The 22682-nt window shown below is 37.5% G+C and overlaps 1 protein-coding gene across 1 annotated transcript in view; it reads left to right on the forward strand.

Annotated features, from left to right (window-relative positions):
* The window catches only part of CYBRD1 (cytochrome b reductase 1), a 31301-nt gene that overhangs the window by 6836 nt on the left and 1783 nt on the right, over positions 1-22682 (forward strand). The window contains exons 2-3 of the mRNA XM_007110499.3: positions 7470-7678; positions 22521-22675. Of these exons, the coding sequence (XP_007110561.1) occupies positions 7470-7678; positions 22521-22675 (364 nt within the window). The remainder of the gene's footprint in view (positions 1-7469; positions 7679-22520; positions 22676-22682) is intronic.

A 22682-nucleotide genomic window follows, 5' to 3' on the forward strand; every position in this document is an offset into this window, starting at 1 on the left:
ACAGGCTTCGTTGCTCTGCAACATGTGGGATCTTCCCGGACCAGGGCTTGAACCCGTGTCCCCTGCATTGGCAGGTGGATTCTTAACCACTGCTCTACCAGGGAAGTCCCAGCTGTACTTTTCTAAGTCTGTTCATTCATTCATTCATTCGATTTTTTCATATATTATCCTATTTATTTAATTAGCATGCATTTATTAAGCACTTACTGTATGCCAGACAGTGTAAAACAAATGAGTAAGATGTAGCCCTATCTGTAAGTTGTTCTCATTTGAGTTTGTTAGAGGCGAATTATGGTTTTCTTTTAGAAAAGCTGAGCCCTAAATATTTAGAGCTGTCTAGGACTTGAAGTTCAACTCCTAATTTTAGAGATCAAATGCCTAACCAGGGTTAGACCACCAATGATATCAGAGCCAATACTAGTTCTAATGTCATAATATTGATATGAGGCATAAGAAAATATAGCTGGTGTTTCTGGGTATTTGTAAATGTCTAGCCAATTAATTGAATTTTTCTCTTTTCATTTCGTACCAAGTAGGTGCCTTTGTGAGGATTTTAGTCACTTCAAAGAGATGCTTCTAGTGCCAAGTTGCTAAAACAAATCTTCCAAATCATCCAGATCACTTCTTTCATTTGGATTCTCCAGAGGTTTTCAGTTTCATGATATTCATGCTGTGAGACAGTCTGAGAGCACGGGCATGTTTCAGAGCTCAGATTCTCTTTGGTAGCCACTGCAGGAATCTTTTCAAGAAGTGTATTTAAAGAGGATTCTCTGCTTTTACATTTAAACTTGAGGTCCTTTGGACTGAGTCAGGTGAATTCTTAGGTGCACAGGGAAATAAGTTGTAAATCTTGATAATCGTGCTTGGAACATTCTACCAAGGAGGTCAAAGTAATACATTATTCGAAGTGTTAAGAAAAGTGTAATGGGCACACCATATTTAAGTAGAATTTATAAGTGTCTTAAAATTCCAGTGTACTTCAGTCTCAATAACTTACTCTTATTTTATTTTGGGGTTCACTTAAAGCTTACCTAAAGCTATTAGGTGGGACCGAGTGCAGAATACTTTTTACTTATTTGAAAGGACAATTTTTTTAAATATAAATTTATTTTTATTTATTTATTTTTGCCTGCATTGGGTCTCCATTGCTGCCCGCGGGCTTTCTCTAGTTGCCGTGAACAGGGGCTACTCTTTGGTTGCGGTGCACGGGCTTCTCATTGCAGTGGCTTTTCTTGTTGCGGAACACGGGCTCTAGGCACGCGGGCTTTAGTAGTTGTGGCTCAGGGGCTCTAGAGTCCAGGCTCAGTAATTGTGGCGCGCGGGCTTAGTTGCTCTGTGGCATGTGGGATCTTCCCGGACCAGGGCTCGAACCCGTGTCCCCTGCATTGGCAGGAGGAATCTTAACCACTGCGCCACCAGGGAAGCCCAACCATTTGGTTTTATATGTATGAACGAACACTTGGGTCAGCAGTTGAGGTTTTGATTTGTGCGTTTTAAAAGAGGATCTGCTCATTTTCTGGGAAATAATAAATTACTGTACTTTATCAAGATTTGTATATTCAACACATACTTACTGAATTCCTGCTATGTGCTAGGCTCTGTGCTAAATGCTGGGATCTGACAGTGAACAAGACTGACGTACTCCTACCTTCGTAAATCACAAGATTTAAACATAGAAGAACTGGAGTCAAATTGTTTTCTATGTTTGGGGACATTTCTCTCCCTCCAAGTGCCCTTCTCCCCACATTCACTTTGACAAATTCTAAATTTGCATTGCCTCCTATGAGACAAATTTGTGTATGTGGATAGTTTTGTAATGGTATATGGATGGAAAGCTGGTGTCAAACCAGAGATTACATCTTGGAGAATATATATTTCACATATTCCTGAGTTGATTATGCTGCTAGGAACTGAGAAAATTTCTAATAATTAAATTCAATTCAAGTTACTTTATTTTTCCCTTCATTGTTGAAAGATAATTGTACACAGGTATTGATTTCTTTTCCCTTTCCTTCCTTCCTTCCTTCCTTCCTTCCTTCCTTCCTTTTTAAGTTTATCACAATAGCATGTTCCACCACCAATAATTTTTCTTTTAGAAAGATTTAAAATGTATTTTTCACATTATATGTGTTCATGTTTCCCCTCATTTTCTGGGCGAAAATTGTTTTGCCAACTAGGGCCTCTAACAGAAAAACCCTTGTTTCAGTCACAAGTAGCTGTTTGATAGCATTTTCCCTCCTCATGGGCTTATGAGACCTTTTTCTTCCTTCTCACTGAACCTCAGGAATGGTGTCTAGGTAAGTGCCAAGCCAAAGAAGCAAGAAATATTTAAATTCCACTCTCCAGGCAGTTTATACTACTGTTGAGAAGAGCTACTTGTTTAAGAAATGTGGTTGGTTTGCTAAGGTTGCCCTTTCTCCTGAAGTCCACCGTATTTTGGTTACTTACGCATTTTAAAAAGCATGTAAACACCTTATGCAAATGCAGCATTTTGCAGTTATCCTCCATCTATCCAGAGAGCATTTTGAAACATAGTCAGCTACCCCACAGAACTTCTCTGTTGCCAGGATAGGTGCTGAAAACTCCATGCCTCACTCCTATGAGAGCTGCTGAGATTTCCACAAGCTGCCTACTTAGCAGTTGAGACTAATTGGCTATTGGGTTTGCAAGCTTACAGAAATATTGTTCTAACTTTAAAACTATTATGAACTCTTTCAACCATACAGAAAATAATATAACATATCCCCATGTACTCATCGCCCAGATGTTTTTTGCCATCATAAAAGTTTATAAACTTAAATAGAACTTAAAACTGGTAGGAATAATAGATAATGCAGGCTGATGGAGGGGAGAGGTTGGAGGTAGGCACCCTAACCTGAGCAAGAAACTAAAAGAGGAGATAGAAAAATTCTACACTAGACCCAGGGACTAAAAGAGAAATGTAATTGTGTGGGCCCATTTGGATCAGAGGCAAGTACCTCTCCTGCTTCAAAAATTCCTAGGGGCTTTCTCTTATAGTAATAGGACAGTGTGTTTTGTTGATGACCCCCAAACCATCAATAAAAGATTAAATTGTGTTCCACTCATGCTACTGCTAGATAAGGAAAGCTAGTGTGCAACCAATTTGAAGAACATTTGAGTAAATGTGAAAAGTTTAAAAGTCCACGTTTGACACTCAAAGAGGGTAGACTTCAGTTTTGTGGAAAATTTGACATATTTCTGTGTGGTGCCCATAGTATTGAGAAGAGTGAAAATTCTTCATTGGGAGCATAGTTGTCTTTGAATTTTGGGCAACCTTTTCAAGGTACTTTTAATTGAAGAACCACATACATGCAGAAAAGTACCTAAATCATAAGTGATGTGTTTCCATCACATGAACACACTCATGTACCCATCATGAAACAACATTCCAGCACCCCAGAATCCCCTTGGTAACCCCTGTAACTCTCCTCAGTCATGATAACTATTCTTGATTTCTAACATCCAAAGTTAGTTTTGATTTTGGAAGTTTTTGATACAATATGACCCAGATTGGGGAGGAAAAGCTGTTGTGATTTATTGCTTATAATTTGCTATTTGAACAAACATCCTGAGTATTTCCTTTTCGCCTGTGGATGTTCAAGTTCCCTCATCTAAGATTCCTTCCCCTGGGGTGGTGCCTGGAGGATGTAATGATGGTGACCACGATGATGATAACAACAGTGATATTAATTTAATAACATTAAATGATATTGAGCAAACTACTTCACATCTCTGTGCCTCTGCTTCCTGCTCTGTGTAATGGTAATAATAACCATACCTTCCTCACACAGTTGAGTCGAGAATTATAATGTAAACATGTAAAGCACTTAGCATGGTGCCTGCTACCTTGCAAGGGCTCAGGTGTTTGTGTGTGTGTAATAAATGAGGCTAAACCAGGAGAAAGGGAAATGCGTTACTAGGTTTTTGGGTTTTTTAAATAAATTTATTTATTTTATTTATTTATTTTTGGCTGCGTTGGGTTTTCGTTGCTGCGTGTGGGCTTTCTCTAGTTGTGGCAAGCGAGGGCTACTCTTCGTGGCGGTGTGCGGGCTTTAGGCGCACGGGCTTCAGTAGTTGTGGCTCGCAGGCTCAGTAGTTGTGGCTCGCGGGCTCTAGAGCGCAGGCTCAGTAGATGTGGCGCACGGGCTTAGTTGCTCTGTGGCATGTGGGATCTTCCTGGACCAGGACTCAAACCTGTGTCCCCTGCATTGGTAGGCAGATTCTTAACCACTGCACCACCAGGGAAGCCCCACGTTATTAGGTTTTAATATTTTGTAGATTTTTATTTTGCTGCTGCCTGACGACAGATTGATTGCAAAAAACTCGATTGTGTAGATAAAAGGTTACTAAGTCTTTGAGTAAAGAGGCATTTGCTTTCCTTAAAAACTAAAGAATCATATAATTACGACAGTGAAATTTATTTTACTTCAACTTTTTGTTGAAGTTAGTAAATATTGGAAATAATCTATATGTCAATTGTATGTCAACATACAATTGATTATTATCTAGAAAATCCAATATGTATGAGAATATTGTACAGTCCTTAAATTCATGTTTTCAAGGATAATTTAATGATATGTGAAATGTTCATGATATAATTTTAAGTATAAAAATAATTTAAAATGCAAAAAACAAACCAAAAGCAAAAAAACCCACTAGATCATATAGGGTGTGCCGCTGAGTCATCAGAGGAGAAAAAGCATGAGGAAGGGAAACCATAGTGTTAGAGTTGACATCAATTTGATTTCTGGACTTTGATCAGTCTGCAGAAAGTGCTTTACATTTATTTGTTTAAAAAATACTTAAGGGTCACACACACACGCAAATAAAACTACTGAAATTCGAAAAAAGTTAGTGGATTATATTGACGTCAATTTCCTGGATGTAATACTATACTGTAGTTATGTAAGATGTTACCACTGGGGGAAACTGTGTGAAGAGTATATGGGATCTCTCTGTATTATTTGTTACAACTGTATGTAAATCTACAGTATCTCAAAATAAGTTAAAAAAAAATACTGATGGAGCTGCATACATATTTTGAGCCCAGGGCTGTCCTAGGCTTTGGGGATACAAGGAGAAACAGCAAGACACATTTTTGCCTTCAAAGAGGATGAAGTAGGGATGAGAAGGGGACTTGAACTAGCTTTTATTTTTAATTAATTAATTAATTAATTTTTGGGGCCATGTGGCAGGGCTTACAGGATCTCAGTTCCCAGACCAGTGATTGAACCCAGGCCCTGGCAGTGGAAGTGCTGAGTCCTAACCACTGGACCACCAGGGAATTCCCTGAACTAGCTTTTAAAAGTGTACCTTTTGGGATTTCCCTGGTGGTCCAGTGGTTGGGACTCAGGCACTTTCACTGTCAGGGCCCAGGGTTCGATCCCTGGTCGAGGAACTAGGATCCTGCAAGATGTGCAGCATGGCCAAAAAAAACAAAGTGTACCTTTTAAGGTGTTGTGTTAAATGGTTTGAAAAAATTTGTTGAATATAGAAATGATTGTCTACAAAGTTTCCATATCCTCAAGGAAATATAATCAATCAACATTTATAAGATAGCCATATATGCACTAAAATTAGTAAGTGGTAGTCCTTCAGAATTTGTATTACATAAAAGGAATACTGTCCTAATGGTGAGGGCTGTCAAATGGTGGAATGGAACCAAATAATAGGAAGATTGACATCTTGTGCTGAAAGCTCCGAAGAGGCTGAATTCACATCTATCTTTGTAGGTTTTTTGTGTTTCTGCCTGAAAATGGACAAGATAATCTTTTACATTTTTATGATCCAATTAAGTTTCATTTATTCAAATTATGAATGTCTTTGAAGGGAAAAGGCAGCAGCAGTGTCTGCTTCTTCTTTTCTGGAATTAAGAAATATACATGATTCACTGCTGATATAATAGAATCCATTTTCCAAGGAAGTACTCTTTAAACATTTTCAATCTGCCATATATTTCCAGACATCTAAATTTTCCCTGACATGGACTGAAGGAGTGGAATGAGGGTGGGTTGGGGCAGGATATTGTCTTCAGAACAAAAATTAATTGCATGCTGGGTAAGGTGGGTATATAACCTATTGCTTAAGCCAGGACACTAAAGAAAAAAAAAGCTTTTAAAGTATCTTTTTGTTGAAGTTTAATCTACATGCAGAAAAGTATACATATAAATATATAGCTTAATGAATCTTCCCTCAGTGATTACCTATGTATCTAACACCTAGTTTGAAAATCAGATTATTAGCAGGAGCCCAGAAATCCCCCGTGCATTCCTTTCCAGTTGCTATACCCCTTCCTCACAAGGGCAACCAATATCTTGACTTTTCTTATTGCAGAGATGAGTGTTGCCTGTTTTTATACTTCATATCAGTTGAATCATACAGTGTATACTTGTTTATGTCTGGTTTCTTGGCATTGACATTATAGGTTGGTCCATATCACTGGTGAAGTTCTAGTTTTAGTTCATTCATCCTCTTTGCTGTATATTATTCCACGGTGTGAATATATCACAATTTATTTTTACAATCTCTTAATGATGGACATTGGGAAGTTCCCAGGTTTGGGCTACAATGAATAGTGCTGTAATAATATTCTAGTACTTGTCTTTTGGTGAACTTATGTACATACTTCTTTGGGGCATATACTCAGGAGTAGAATTACTAGATCATAAGGTATGCATATGTTTTGCTTAAGTAGATGCTGCTAGTTTTCCAAAGTGTTTGTTCTCATGTAAACTCATGAGCATTCTGATTGTTTCACAACCTCTCCAATACTCAGTATTTTCCATATTTAGCCATTCAGATATGTGGTAGAGGTATTCTCATTTCTCTGTTGACCAATGAAGTTGATATCTTTATTATGTTTATTAGTCACTTGGATATACTCTTGTGAGATACTTAGATAGACTCTTGGACATACTTTGTCTATTTAAATCTTTGCGCATATTTTTCTATTGTTTAGTCTCTCTTTTTCTTGTCAAATTAAGACACTTATATGAAGAAACCAGATCATAAGATTAAGAATTTCATTTTGGACATGTTGAGTTTAAGATATTTGAGAGGCATCTATGTGGAGATGTCAAGAAGCCATTGGATTATGTGGGTGTGGAGTTCAGAAGAAAGTTCTGGGCTGGAGATGAGAATTTTGCGGTCCCTACCATGCAGGTAGCATTTTAATGGAAGAGTGAATGAGATCATGCAGAGAGCAGAGAGAGGAAAAAAATCCTAGGACTGAGCCTGAGAGGCAGCAAGGTTCGTTTATAAGTTGGGAGTAAAGAAGATGCCAGCAAAGAGCCCAAGAAGGAACCACTGAGAGGCAGGGAAGAGGGGGGAAGCAGAAGCCAAGAGAAAAGGGTTTCACAAAAGGGAGTGTTCACTGTGTCGAACTGTTCATCTTGTGTTGATTAAAAAAACAGCACCACTACATTCTGTCCCCTTTTGTCTCTTTTTAGCCATCATCGTATACAGACTGCCATGGACCTGGAAATGCAGCAAGCTCCTGATGAAATCCATCCATGCAGGGTTAAACGCTGTTGCTGCCATTCTTGCAATTATTTCTCTGGTGGCTGTTTTTGATTTCCACAATGCCAGGAACATCCCCAATATGTATAGTCTGCACAGCTGGGTTGGACTGACAGCTGTCATTCTCTACATCTTACAGGTCAGTATCTCAGTATATTTCTAAACAAGATATAAAAAGTAAAACAATTCAGATACTTCCGATGTTTTCCATTCATTCATAGTTTCTTGGAAATCATCTCATTCCCACTAGTCACTGTTCCATTTGTTTCCATTATAAGTATTTACCCCGAGGGGGCACCAGAACTGCAGAATTCAGTTATGAGCTTGAATGTAAGGGTTTAAATATGGACATATTCCAATAAAGATGTTAAAAAAATAAATAAATATGGACATATGTATGTAGAGAAATTGCCATCTCATAATATCTAGGCTGCCATTGTTTGGACTTTAAATTCCATGTGCTGGATAAATTAGCATAGGCAAGAGCTATAGATTTCTTTCTCACATTCTCTGTCACTTCTATTTTCTAGGTTTAACTTTATCAGTAAAGAGATGAATTTTTACATCTTTGTTAGATTTTGAAGGCTCAGTGATTATTTTATTTTCATTTCATTTATTAAATGTCTTCATTTACTAAAAACACATACTCTTTTTTCAAGTATTTATTTATTTGGCTGTACCAGGTCTTTGTTGCCGCATGCGGTCTCTTAGTTGTGGCATGGGGGATCTAGTTCCTTGACCAGGGGTCGAACCCAGGCCCCCTGCATTGGAGCACGAGTCTTAACCACTGGACCACCGGGGAAGTCCCCAAAAAACACATACTCTTAAGAGCACTATATTTAAATGTAAGTTAATGGAGTGAGATAGGAATTTGGCTGTTCTAGATCACAAAAGTAAAGGTTAATTTTTTTTTTTTTTTTTTTAATTTTTGGCTGCCTTAGGTCTTTGTTGCTGCGTGCGGGCTTTCTCTAGTTGCGGCGAGCGGGGGCCACTCTTCACTGTGGTTCATGAGCTTCTCACTGGGTGGCTTCTCTTGTTGCAGAGCACGGACTTTAGGCGCGTGGGCTTCAGTAGTTGTGGCACGCGGGCTCCATAGTTGTGGCACACGGGCTTAGTTGCTCTGCGGCATGTGGGATCTTCCCGGGCCAGGGCTCGAACCCATGTCCCCTGCACTGGCAGGTGGATTTCCAGCCACTGCGCCACCAGGGAAGTCCAAGGTTAATTTTTAATGTTTTTGGTGTTAACCATTTTGTTGAAAAATCTTTGTCAATTTTTTTGACAAACTATGTCAATTCACTTCCCTTCCTTAGTACATATATCCAGCTCCTGATTGGGACATCATTGTGAACTTACTTTTCTGTGGATATAGGAGAAGAAACTGGAGTGAGTTCATAAAGCCTCAAGGCATATTTTAGAATATATGAATTTATGACCTCTTTAAAAAAGGATTTCTTAGCAGACATTTATTTGTCATTTTTCTGCTTCTTAAAGTAAGGTTTTTAAAGCCTTAAGCCTTTTTGAATTTTAAGTAAGTAAAAGTTGATATCTATATGGACACTATTAATAATTTAAGTTTGCATTAGCATGCCTGGAGGTAGGGATTGGCGGATTGAAAGGTGCCAGACAGAAGGGGAGCATAGGGAGAACCATGTATCAAACATGATCTTACTGATCAAGAAGGAACAAGGAAAATATCTCAAATTGGGTGGCTGAGCCTAGCCCAGATCTCCTGCCCTCAAAGTTGATTTTCCCTCAGTGTTCTCATCTGGGAGACAGCGTCCTCCTCTGCTGCCAGCTGGTGGACCCTCTCCTTTCAGAGAGTAGGATGGCAAGAGCAGGGGCCATTGAGATGCTACCAGTTGCTTTGGGGACCCCCTTGGTCTACTAGCATCTCTTCAGGACTTTCCTAGCTTTCTTTTCTGCTTTCAGCGGTTTGTTCCTCTCACTTTGCCTCACCTCCTTTGTGCCACACCAGAATGCAGGATATTAGAGCCAGAGCGCAGTGTGAGGCATTCTGCTTATCTCACATAGTCCTTCAAGTGAGGTAGTCTTTACAGATGCTGAGGACACACAGGTTACACAGCAGGTGGCAGAGCTGGGACTCAGGCGCTGGTCTTTCCAATCCTGAGCTCTCCCCACATGGTCCTGCTGTTTCCACAACATCCCCACCATCACTCAGCCTGTGTTTGATCATCCTCAGTGGACGGCCGTATTTCTGAGGAAGAGAATGGAGACTACCCAAAACTTTATGTAGCTTGCCTGTGAGAGGGTTCTATGGTTCTGAGTACAGTATTTAAAATGGTTTAGATAACATGCCTTTAGTGCGTTAGTTATATGCCAAGGCATTCTCTGAACATCTGGAAAGATATGCATCAGAATGTTAACAGAAATGATCTCTAGGTGGCTGGATTCCAGTTGATTATTTTTCTTTTCACTTTTTATATCTTCTAAATACACATGCAATTCTGTATAACAATAAAAGCTTTTAAAGCTAAAAAAAAAAGTTTCATATACTAGATATACCTTTAATCTGGAATTTCTAAAAACAAATTTATACTGTGCTCTATATCTTAATATATAAGATTAAGAAATATCTAGGAATTATTAAAAATAGAACATTTATTGGAAAATCTATGGGTCTTAGATAAAATGGTTCTCAGAGGAAAATAGGCTTAAATGCCTTTATTTATTGAAAGAAAAACTTAAAATATGTAAATGGAGTATTCACTTAAGAAACTGAAGGTCAATTATATCTCCATAAAACCAGGAGAAAAAAAAGAAACTAAAAGAGAACAGCAAAATATACAAGGAAAAATAAACACCAAAAAAATCCATGAACAGTTGTATTAGTTTTCTGTTGTTGCCATAACAATTTACCACAAACGTAGTGGCTTAAAACAACCCAAACATATTACCTCACAGTTTCTCTACATCAGAAGTCCAGATTGGCTTGGCTGGTTTCTCTCCTCAGGGTCTCACAAGGTCAAAATCAAGGTGTTAGCTGGCCTGGGCTCTTATGGAAAGACTCTGAGGTAGAATCAGCTCCCAAGCTAATTTAGGTTGCTGGCAAAATCTAGCTCCTTGCGGTTGTAAGACTGAGGTCTCCATACACTCACTGGCTGTTGGCTGAGGGTTGTCCTTAGCGCCTCTCTCTGTTCCTTGCACATGGCCCCCTCTGTCCCTCTGTCTCACTGGCTTGGAATCTCTCTGACTTCTCCTTCTTTCTCCTCTTCATCTCTTCTTCCTCCAGCCAAAGTTCTCTGTTTTTGAAAGGGTTCATGTAATTAGATTGGGCTGCCCAGATAATCCAGGGTTTTCTCCCAATCAGAAAATCCATAACCTTAATTACATCAGCAAAGCATCTTTTGCCATGTAACATAACATATTCATATCTTGCAAGGATTAAGTTGTGGACATCTTTGGGAGGCGGCATGACTTAGCCTATCACAACCATAAATTAAAAATAGAAGAAATTACAAATAAAATGAAAAGCTGGTTCTTTAAAACAAGTAGAATAAAATAGATAAACCACTGCAAATCTGACTGAGAAAAAGCACAATATACAACATTCAGAATAAGAAAGAAATATAGTCATAGATATAAATAATATTTTAAAATTAGGACAGTTTATTAAATTTAATTAAATTATTAATATATGGTAATATTCTTAAAAATCTTACAGAAGGAAAAAAAGGATTGTTTCCTTGCCAAATATAAACTACCAAATTTGACCCAAGAGGAACTAGAAAACCTAAATAGACCAATAACATTATAAGCAACTGCTAAGGTCATTTGAAATCTATCACTAAAAAAGACATCAGGTCCAGATTGTTTTATACCTTTGACCTACAAGGAACAGATACTTTAAACTGATCCAGTACACTGGGAGAAAACAAACTCCTCTTAGATGTTGCCCCATTGTGCACTACATACTTCACATCTAAGGTGGCAGCTCTGATGATAAACACCTTTACCAATATCCAACAGCAAACATCAGCTTAAACTGTGAAATACTGAAGACATTTCCATTAAATAAATAAGACACTGATGCTTGGTACCTTCGTCATTCAACTTTGTTTTAGAGGTTTTAGCTAATGCATAAGATAATGAAAAAATCTGTATAAATAATAGAAAATTTGTGACTTTTTTCCTATTTGCAGATCATATAATACATGTCTAGAAACCCAAGAGATGGCTAAAATAATGAGAGAATTTGGAAAGGTATCTGGATATAAGATAACCATGCAGAATCCAATAACTTTTGCCCATACTAGAAATAACCATTTAGAATAGGAAGTAGAATCCTGTAAATCTTGTAGTAGAATACTATAAAATCTTATCGCAAAACAGAAAACATGGTATGAATAGAAGGATACCATGTTACTGAAAGAGAAAAATTAATATAGAAACATCCTTCCCTCTTCAACTAATATTTATAGTTAATATAATTCTAATTGTAAACCCAATGGGAGTTTTAAACTTTATGCAGAAGAACAAGTATCCAAGGATAACCAAGAAAATTTTGAAGACGTGAAGGGAGACCTGGCTTTATTCAAAACAAGGTCTTCACACAGGAATAAACAAAATATATCCATGGCAAGAACAGAGAGGACAGAAACAGCCCAAGTGTGTATAAGAACTTTTTCTATGACATTATGGTATTTCAGTTTACCAGGGAAAGAATGCTTATTTCATCAATGTTACCATCATAATTGGCTATCCATTTGGAAGAAAGCAAACAAACAAAAAGACTCTGTACATCACACAAAAGAAAAACAAAATTCCAGATACAGTAGATTAAAGGTATGAGTATAAAAAATCCAAAATCAGTGAAAAGAGGAAAAGAAAATTAAGAAGCATATAATCTGTATAATATTGAGGTAGGGGAGGCCATAGGTTGACAAGAAATCTAGAAACCATAAAGGAAAAGAAAGACATTTATGACTACATAACATTTTTTTTTAATTATAGTCATCTCTCAGTATCTTTGGGGGATTGTTTCCAGGACCCCCTCAGACACCAAAATCTGAGGATGCTCAAGTTTCTTGTATAAAATGGTGTAGTATTTGCATGTAACCTGCACACATCCTCCCATATACTTTAAATCATCTCTAGATTACTTATAATACCTAATACAATGTAAATGCTCTGTAAATACAATGTAAATCCTATATAAATAGTTGCTGGTCCACGGCCAATTCAAATTTTTTGCTTTTTGGAACTTTCTGGAATTTTTTTTTTTTTGAATATTTTTGATCTGTGGTTGGTGGAATATATGTATGCTGAGCCCGTGGCTTTGGAGGGCTGACTGTATATGTGACAAAAGATATTCAAGTCGGCAGGTACTGCGCAAGGAGATATGGGGAATAATCATGTCATGTGTTAAGGGTTAATGTGTTTAATATACAAAACAACTCCTAAAAATTAATAATAAAAAGTCAGCCTAATAGAACAATGAACGAAAGAGTTGAACAGGCAGTTCAAAGAAGAATTAAATCACCAATGAGCATATGATAAAATGTCCAACCTCACTAAGAAGTTAGTGAAATGTAAGTTAAAACAACAATAAAGTAACATTTTCTCCCATGAGACTGACAGAACAACAATAGTGATATCCATTGCTGGCATAGATGTGAGGTAAGGATGCACTTCTGCCCTGCTGGTGGGAAAGTGAATTTCCACCGAATTAGGGAAGTAGTTTGTTAATATCTATTTTTTTTTAAAAAATATACTTACTCTTACACAACATTGTAAATCAACTATACTCCAGTAAAAATTTAAAGTATATATATATACTTACTCTTTAACCTAGTGATCCCACATTTGGGGAGAGTGGAAATAAAATACTGTCACAAAAGGAACTCTAAGAAGGATTTTTAGTGCGGCAGTGTTTGCAGGAATCGGGAAGCAACCTAAATGTCCATCAATAACGGAATGGCTAAATAATTTGTGGTAAATCCATGTTGAATATTATACAGCTGTTACAAAGAACATAACTATGTCTACTGATCAAGAGTGAAATCAGGGACTTCCCTGGTGGCGCAGTGGTTAAGAATCTGCCTGCCAATGCAGGGGACATGGGTTTGATCCCTGGTCCAGGAAGATTGCACATGCCGGGGAGCAACTAAGCCCGTGCGCCACAACTACTGAGCCTGCTCTCTAGAGCCTACACTACTGAGCCCATGTGCCACAATTACTGAGGTCCGCACGCCTAGAGCCCATGCTTTGCAACAAGAGAAGCCACCGCAATGAGAAGCTCACTCACCACTACGAAGAGTAGCCCCTGCTCACCACATCTAGAGAAAGCCCGTGCGCAGCAACAAAGACCCAACGCAGCCAAAAATAGATAGATAAATTTTTTTTAAAAAAGGAGGAAAGAAAGGGGGCTAGCAACAAAGCAATACAACCAATACAAGCTAAAAAGTCTTCACCCTTCCTCGTGTTTGTCTATGAATTGCAAAGCATTTTAAGTTAAAAAATACCTATTTTTTTCTACTTGTGAGATCTAGCCTCTGGGGGATTTTTAAAAAAATAACAAACCATTGTGTGTATGTAGAAGTTATGAATCATAATAAAGTTAACTCTCATGATTCCACCATCCAACTTAATTTAGAAAACATAGAACACCTCCTCACCCCCAACTTGATCCCACATCTTTCTACCTATCCCAATCCCTGGAGGTAAACATTCTCCAGAAGTTTTTTTCTCATTCCTGTTTTTCTTTATAATTTTACCACATACTGTAAATTCCCAAACAATATGTTTAGTTTTTATTTTTTACTTTTTAAAAAGCAGTATCAAATGTATTCAATTACAACTTTTTTTTTCTTTCTACTGATTCAACTATATTGATTCCTCTAGGTATAGTTTATTTATTTTTACTTTTTTTTTTTCTCAAAGAATTTTTTTTTTAAATTAATTAATTTATTTTTGGCTGCTTTGGTTCTTCGTTGCTGTGCACAGCGAGCGGGGGCTACTCTTTGTCACGGTGCACAGGCTTCTCATTGCGGTGGCTTCTCTTGTTGTGGAGCACGGGCTCTAGGCGCGCAGGCTTCAGTAGTTGTGGCACCTGGGCTCAGTAGTGGTGGCACACGGGCTTAGTTGCTCTGTGGCATGTGGGATCTTCCTGGACCAGGGATCAAACCCGTGTCCCCTGCATTGGCAGGCGGATTCTTAACCACTGTGCCACCAGGGAAGCCCTTCATTTTTACTTTTGTATTCTACTGTATAAATAAGCCATACATTTACTTATCTATTCTCCAGCTATTAGACTTTTGGGCAATTTTCAATGTTTTCTGTTACAAACAATGCTGCACTGAACATTCAGATACACATCTCTTGGTCCTCATATGCAAAGGTTTCTCTGGCGGTATACTTAGGAGTGCAGTTATATACTCAGTCTAAAAGAGTAACATCAACTTGTTTGCCAAAGTGGATGACCCAAGTATGTTCCTGCCAGCAGCAAATAAGAGTTCCCATATGGCACATCCTTGCCAACATGCATCCTCTTCAAACTTTTAAAATATTGCCAAACTAGTGGGTATAAATAAAGGGTGTCTTCTTGTGGTTTTATTGTTTATTTCACTGATTACTTATGGTTCACCTCTAAAAATATACCTGTTCATGTCTTTTGTCCATTTCAAAAATGAGTTTGTTTTCCTTTTTCTTAAAGATTTATAGGTGTTCTGTGTCAAATTCCTTTTCATTTATATGTATTGCATATATCTTCAAGCTTTTGAAACTTGTATTTTCTCTTTTGTTAGTACTTTTGACAAATAGGAATTCTCAATTTTAATGAAATGAATTAATCGTCTTTCTTTTAAGGTTATTATTTTTTGTTTTGATGCCTTGTGTATGAAATCCTTTCCTACCCTGAGGTCAAAACAAACTAGATTCTCAGGTTCTACTCCAGACCTCCTGGATCAGAAACTCTGGGTTGCGGGGGCCGGTGCGGGGGGCGGGGGGGGCGCGTGGCGAGCCCAGCAGTATGTGCTTTCATAGGCCCTCCAGGTGATTCAGAGGCACACTGATATTTGAGAACAACTGGTCTAAGAGAAAAGCTTACAAATAGCCAAGAGGTTACGTTACAGTAATATTATTGGAAATTTTAATTTCTCTTATGTTTTCTAAGAATATTAAAGTTTTGTCTTTGATATTTAAGTACTTAATTCATTTAGAATTAACTTAGTTCATGATGTGATATTGTTATCTAACTTCATTTTTTTCCATATTGATAAACTCTTTCTCTGGCACCATTTATTGAATCGTCCCTGTCTTTGCCACTTACCTGCACTGCCAGTTTTGTCGTATGTCTTTTCCTCTGCATCCTAGCCAGTGGAATTGAAGAGTATAGAAGTATTGAAGTATATAGAAGTATTACAAGGTATAGAATAGAGGTAGAGATAAGAATCTTTGAATTGTTCTTATTTTAAAGAGAATACTTCTAATATTTCACTATTCAGTGCAGATGCTTCACATTTCCTCTAATTCCAGTTTGTGAAACCATTTTGTTTTTCTTTTGAAATCATGAATGGATGTAGAATTTTATTGAATATTTTTTGTGTATGTTGAGATGAATATGGTTTTTCCTCTTTAATTTGTTAATGTAATCAATCACATCATTAGATTTTCTAATATTAAACTTGGGTGAAGTGAAAACATTTTTAATTGTTTCAAGATTCTCTTTTGCCCTCTGAAATATTCAGATTCTTATCTCTGGTTGTTTTATTTGTGTGCTAACTAGGCTTCTCAGAAAGCCTAGAGCTTAAAAGAAAAAAACCTAAAAAGGAAAGCCTAAAGCCAGAGAGCTGTTAGTATTTAAGAACACAGGACTTGGACTCAGGAACACCTCAGTTTGAATCAGTTTCATTCATTTGTAATTTGTGACCTTGGACATGTTATTGAACTTTTTTGGACTTAGTTTGCTCACCTAGAAATTAAGATTTTCATACATCCTTCACAACATCATAAGAACCAAAGACAAATAATGCATGGAAAGGCTCAGCCTAGGGCTTAGCATACTGGAATGACACAAGTAAGCTGTTGTTATTAGAAGTGTAAGTCTTGTGGTAGGCTCCTTTATGACCTGAAGATGGCATTTTTCATTTCAACTGTAGATCATAGACACCTTCATGGTTGAGAATATGCATTTTATGTCATTGAAATTTTATTCCTAAATCCATCCATTCATTCAACAGAGTTAAATACCTGTTATGTGTCAGATACCTGTCTAGGTTATGGGGGATACATTGTTCCACAAGACACGCATGGGCCCAAAGAGACATGCTCTCTGCCCTCATGAAGCTTACAGGGGAAGACAGGTCATTGAGTATTTGGTATTGGATGGGTATGGAGTGTTCTAGGAGAGCTCTCATATGGTATAGAGAATAAAGGAAGTCAGAACAAGAACTGGAGTCATGAGGTCTGTGGTCAAAGTGGAGAGAGTATTCTATGAATGGAATAGTATCTGGGTAAAAATTTGTTTTATTTGAGAAACAGGAAGGAGTTTGAGCTGCCTGGAGTGGGGTATGGAAGATGAATTGGAGGCTGGACAGGAGTAGATTTAGGGAGACTAGGTTGAAGATGTTTACAGAGGTTCTGATGAGAAATTATGGTGGCCTGGAGGAGTAGCAATAGCAGTTAGCAAAGTGTATAGTTCCTAAAGATATTTAGGAGATAGAATTAATGAGATTTAGAAAGTCAGTGATACAGGGGCTGAGAGAGAGTCACTTTTGGGCTTGAAAAAGTGGGGGGGGAATGAGAAAGTGAACATTAGAGGGGGAGAGGAGGGCTTTAGGAGTGCCAGATGCTACTGAGAAGTCAAGGAAAATAAGGTCTAAAAACTATCCATTGGATTTAGTGATCTGGAAGTCACCGATGGCCCTGGAGAGCAGTTTCCTTGGTGGTCAGAAGCCAGATTTCAGTAAATTCAACGGGAAATAGAAGGTGATGTTGACTGAATGAAAATGCACAACGTAAGAGCTGTGAGTTTAAGTTTTATTCAGGGTCTTACTGAGGACTAGAGTGTGGGAGACAATCGCTCAGTAGCTCTGAGTAAACTGCTCCAAAGAGGTGGGAGAGAAGCCAGTAAGTATATATGTGATTTGGGGCTTGGGAATACACGCAGTCAAGTAACATCTTGGTAAAAGATTACTGCTAGTCCCAAAGAACAGATATCTCAAATTTATGTCTTTAGTGTTTTTCTAATGTATGGGAAGATGCAAGAGTCTGAGCTCATTAGAATTCTTCTTGAGATGTACACCTAACTATCTAAGGGGCCTATTTGTCCAAAGAACAGAGCATCCTGTTTATGTCTTCCTTTCCTCTGTCTGTTGGTCAGTGACTGCAGCAGGTTAATCCTTGTAGAATTGGGTATTGAGCAAAATTCTCTTTTTTCCTCCTTTGTTTACAGTGAGAAAATAGAGACAACTCAATAAAGAGGTTTGGGTAAGAAGGGGAAGAGAAAGAGAGGGTGGTAACTGGTCAGAGACAAGAGTCAAGGCAGGTGCTTGGGTGCTTTCTTTTTTACTTCATTTTGTTGTGAGAGGCTTGGGCATGTTAAAATGCTCACTGGATAGCACCATAGAGAAGGAAAGGTAGTGAATACTGGAGAGATGCAATAATTTATAGCTATGTCTTCAAGAAGTAGGTTGTGGAGACTCCTGGAAAATTGGAGGACACCAACTCCATTGCAATTGAAGGAGGAAAGGAATTGTCCGCTTGGGATGGTTTTTTGGTTTGTTTAGTTTGGTGGCAGAAAATTGAGGCTCTTCTCTGAAGTTGCCTCTGTTTTCCCATGAGGTGGTAGTAGGATCATCTGCCAATAGTGGGGAGGCACGCAAGAGAGCCAGAGGTTTGCGCATGGGAGAAACATGGAGGACCAGTTGATAAATCAGACAGTAGAAGGATTGTTGAGCAGCACTGAAGCGCTTATAGCCACGAGCATCATAACCATGAATTTATAGCGATGCTCGTCCCCTTGACTGCATGGTTTACTCCAGTGGGACCTAGCATACCAGGGGTAGTCCTGAAGATGTCTGAGCCAGGTTGAGGTATTGCCAGGTGGACTTGATGAAAGACAGTGCAGCCAGAAAATGTAGGATATTGACAGGAGACTTCAATTTGAATGTCTGTCATTTCTTTTTACAAAAAACTATGGACATATTCTAGTTGGTTCTGATTAGATGTTTTTACCCCTAGAAGAAACATGCCGTTATGTTTGAAAAACACAACTTGCAAATAACCTAAGACAGAGCTTCTCAAAGAGTGGTCCCTAGGACAGCAGCATTAGCATTATCAGGGGAGTTAGAAATAGATTCTTAGGCTCCACTCCCGACCTACTGAGTCAGAAACTCTAGGGATGCGGCCCAGAAATACGTGCTTTAAATGAAGGAATGAGTGAATATAGTTATCCTTCAGTATCCGCGAGGGATTGGTTCCAGGACCCCCATGGATACCAAAATCTGTGGATGCTCAAGTCCCTTATATAAAATGGTGTAGTATTTGCATATAACCCATGCATATCCTCCTGTACACTTTAAATCATCTCAAGTTTACTTGTAATACCTAATACAATGTAAATGCTATGTAAAAAATTGCCTGGCAAATTCAAATTTTGCTTTTTTGGAACTTTCTGGAAATTAAAAAAAATATTTTCCATCAGCAGTTGGTTGAATCCCTGCTGGCTGTGTATACAATAGCAGAAAAATGAAGAGGAGATGGGAGGAGCCTCCATATAATAATCTGTAAATCACTTGATTCTCATTAAATACACCTCTACCCTTAAAAAAAAGCAAATCATACCTAATACAAAAGCTAGCTAAGCAGATGTTTCCTGGTCTCATTAATGACTTTTGCAAATAAAAGCTTTTATTATGTCTACAAGTTTACACATATCTTTTTTAAAAAAACTCATCTGTTTCATAAAGTGAGATAAAACTAGCATAGTAAAATACATTTGTATCTTTAAAGGACAATAATAATTAACTGAGAAAAGCCCAGATAGCTAGCACAGGAACTTTAAAAGTAAACTTTCATTGTCTATTTCTAATTATAAAAAAGTAATATACATTTATTTAAAATTTTATAAAATCAGAAAAATGGAAAGAAAAATCCTCAAATCACTGATAGTGCCATAATCTAGAGATATCATATTTTGGTTTATTTCCTTTAGGCTCTTATTATGCCCATGAATATATAGTTAAGAAAAAATTTTAAGCATAATTAGAATCATACTACATCTTCACTTTCATATCTAAATAATAACTTTTTAAATGAGATTTTACTTTTCTTTAGCTCTCCTAAGAACTCCATAGTGGTGAAGAACAGTTTTCTGTAGGTGATGGTTCCTAAACTCTGGAGCACTTCGTTTGCACTTAATAAGTGTTTGTAGACTGACGGTAACAGTCAACTGCCTTCACTTTTAGGGATTTTCCAGAATGTACTTAACCCATATCTCTGAAATAATTTGAGTGAATCAAAAGCAGTGGTCTTCAGACTGCAACATGTAATAAGAATCACCCTGGCATTCCATCAAAATGCAGATTCCTAAACCCTACTTCCAGAAATTCTGATTTAGCATATTTGGATGTGGCACAGGGATCTCTTTAAGAGATTCCGATACAGGTCTTCTATGAACAACATTTCAAGAAACACTGACTTAAAGGGACTTAAGGATTTTGTAATATTCAGTCCACTAGGATTTAAGTTGCCATATTACTTGTAAGATAGTAAGGCTAAGATGGTTAAAAGGAAATAAAGAATGATTAATATAAATTTTAACTTTTTTAAATTTTTTTTTTTTTTTTTTTTTTTTTTTTTGTGGTACGCGGGCCTCTCACTGCTGTGGCCCCTCCCATTGCGGAGCACAGGCTCCGGACGCGTAGGCTCAGCGGCCATGGCTCACGGGCCCAGCCGCTCCAAGGCACGCGGGATCCTCCCGGACTGGGGCACAAACCTGCGTCCCCTGCATCGGCAGGCAGACTCCCAACCACTGCACCACCAGGGAAGCCCTAAATTTTAACTTTTTATAAGTTATTATACATTTGCATAATTTGGAACACTTTTAATCAAAGTTAAGTGTTCTATAATTTTTTCCTTTCCTTTTAAAAGTAATTTTCTGTTGTTGAAAAAAAAATGTTTTCATGGGGAAAGTAAGATTTAGGAGAGTTAAATCGTCCTGGGGTCCTGTATGCAAATTTCTGATGTCCCATCTACTTAGATCTTTAAGCTTTATGGGATTACAAGAGACACACATGATAAATCCTGAAAGAAATAAGAGAAAACAGTAAGAATCATTCAAAACAATAAGAATCTTAGGAATAGAAGAGGCAGGATAACAGGAATATGGAATAAAATATATATTTACATGGGTAAGTCACAGAAAAGATATGGTGACTTACTCATAGAAATGTATTTGTGCTAAATCCCTGACAGTCACTCACCTGAGCCCCATTTTTGTATAGAAAGCACAACCTGTACATCAGGATGCTTACCCTTTGATACTAAAAGAATCACTAAAGATCACTGAAGGAGAATTAGGAACACTGAACCACCAAAGGGGCCTCTGAACCATTTCTAATGTACTCAGGCATTTGTGGTATTAATGGACAATAAAATATGCAAACCAGCCTATTGCATGCATTTTCAGTTACTTTCCATTCATTACTGTTGCCTTTAATCTGATTCTAAATGTATTTTAGGGCATCACACCCCTTCTGCCTTCATTCCTCTCTGTCCCCCCTTAGTCCTTTGATATCAATCAGCAAAAATGAACAGTGATGCTAGTGTTTCACCTCATTCTCATGGTTGTTTTGTTAGAGTGGTAGATACCAAAGAGATACCTAAAAAAAAGTCCCTTTAAACTCAGTAACTCAATGGTCACTGAGTCGTCTTTATTTTCTGGAGAAGAGATTACTTAATGGGCAGGGGTCTGGGGCAACAAACCAAAACTGTGAAAGCATTAACAGACTTTAGTTTACATAATAATCTTGCTGTCTTCTCTGCAGAGAAGTATCCCACTAGGGATTTAATTATCAAGGAAATGGAGAGAATTTTCTGCAGAACTCATTTCTTCCTCATAAAACAAAATTGCCCGGTTTTTTCCACATAGTTTTTTAGGTTGAACTGAATAAATGTGTTCTATTGTATTTGGATTTAGTGACTTAAAAATCTTTCACTTCCCTTCCTACTTGGCAACCTTAAGGAAATTGATAAAAAAAAAAAGTATCAGAATATTCACTGTAGCCTTGTGAATGATAGCAAAAAACTAGAAACAGAAATGTCCATTAATAGGGAACTGAATAATTTGGTACAGTCTTAGAATGTCAGCCATTAAAAAGAATAAACTAGATACATGCATCGATATGAAAAGATCTCCAAGATAAACTTGTACTTTAAAAAACTGTCCCTCTCACTCTCTTTTTTAAAAAAATTTATTGAAATATAGTTGATTTACAATGTGTTAGTTTCAGGTGTACAGCAAGGTGATTCAGTTTTTTATATATATATGTATGTATATATACACACACACTATATATATATATATATACACATACACACACGTATATATATTCTTTTTTAGATTCTTTTCCATTATAGGTTATTAGAAGGTATTGAGTATAGTTCCCTGTGCTATATGGTAGGCCCTTGTTGTTTATCTGTGCTGTTTATACAGTAGTGTGTATATTTTAATCCCTACCTCCTAATTCATCCCTTTGGTAACCATAAGTTTGTTTTCTATGTCTGACTTACTCTCTCTTTAAACACACATGTGCACACACACACATACGCTTGTTTAGTCATAGAAATTTTCTGGAAGGATACTCGAGAGAGGAAGTGGACCTGGAATGGGGAAACTTCATTTTATGCCCTTGGTTCTATATGAAATGTTTTCTCATTTTGTACATATTGCTTCTATAATAATTTTAAAATTAGTTAAAACTTACAGTTAATTGATAACTTTTGTACTTTTTGATGTTTAGCTTCTCCTAGGTTTTTTGGTCTTTCTGCTTCCTTGGGCTCCACTTTCTCTCCGAGCACTTCTCATGCCCATACATGTTTATTCTGGACTTCTCGTCTTTGGAACAGTGATTGCAACAGTACTTATGGGAGTGACGGAGAAACTGATTTTTTCCCTGTAAGTT

Source organism: Physeter macrocephalus, chromosome 2, assembly GCF_002837175.3.
Source record: "Physeter macrocephalus isolate SW-GA chromosome 2, ASM283717v5, whole genome shotgun sequence".
Taxonomy (NCBI): domain Eukaryota; kingdom Metazoa; phylum Chordata; class Mammalia; order Artiodactyla; family Physeteridae; genus Physeter; species Physeter macrocephalus.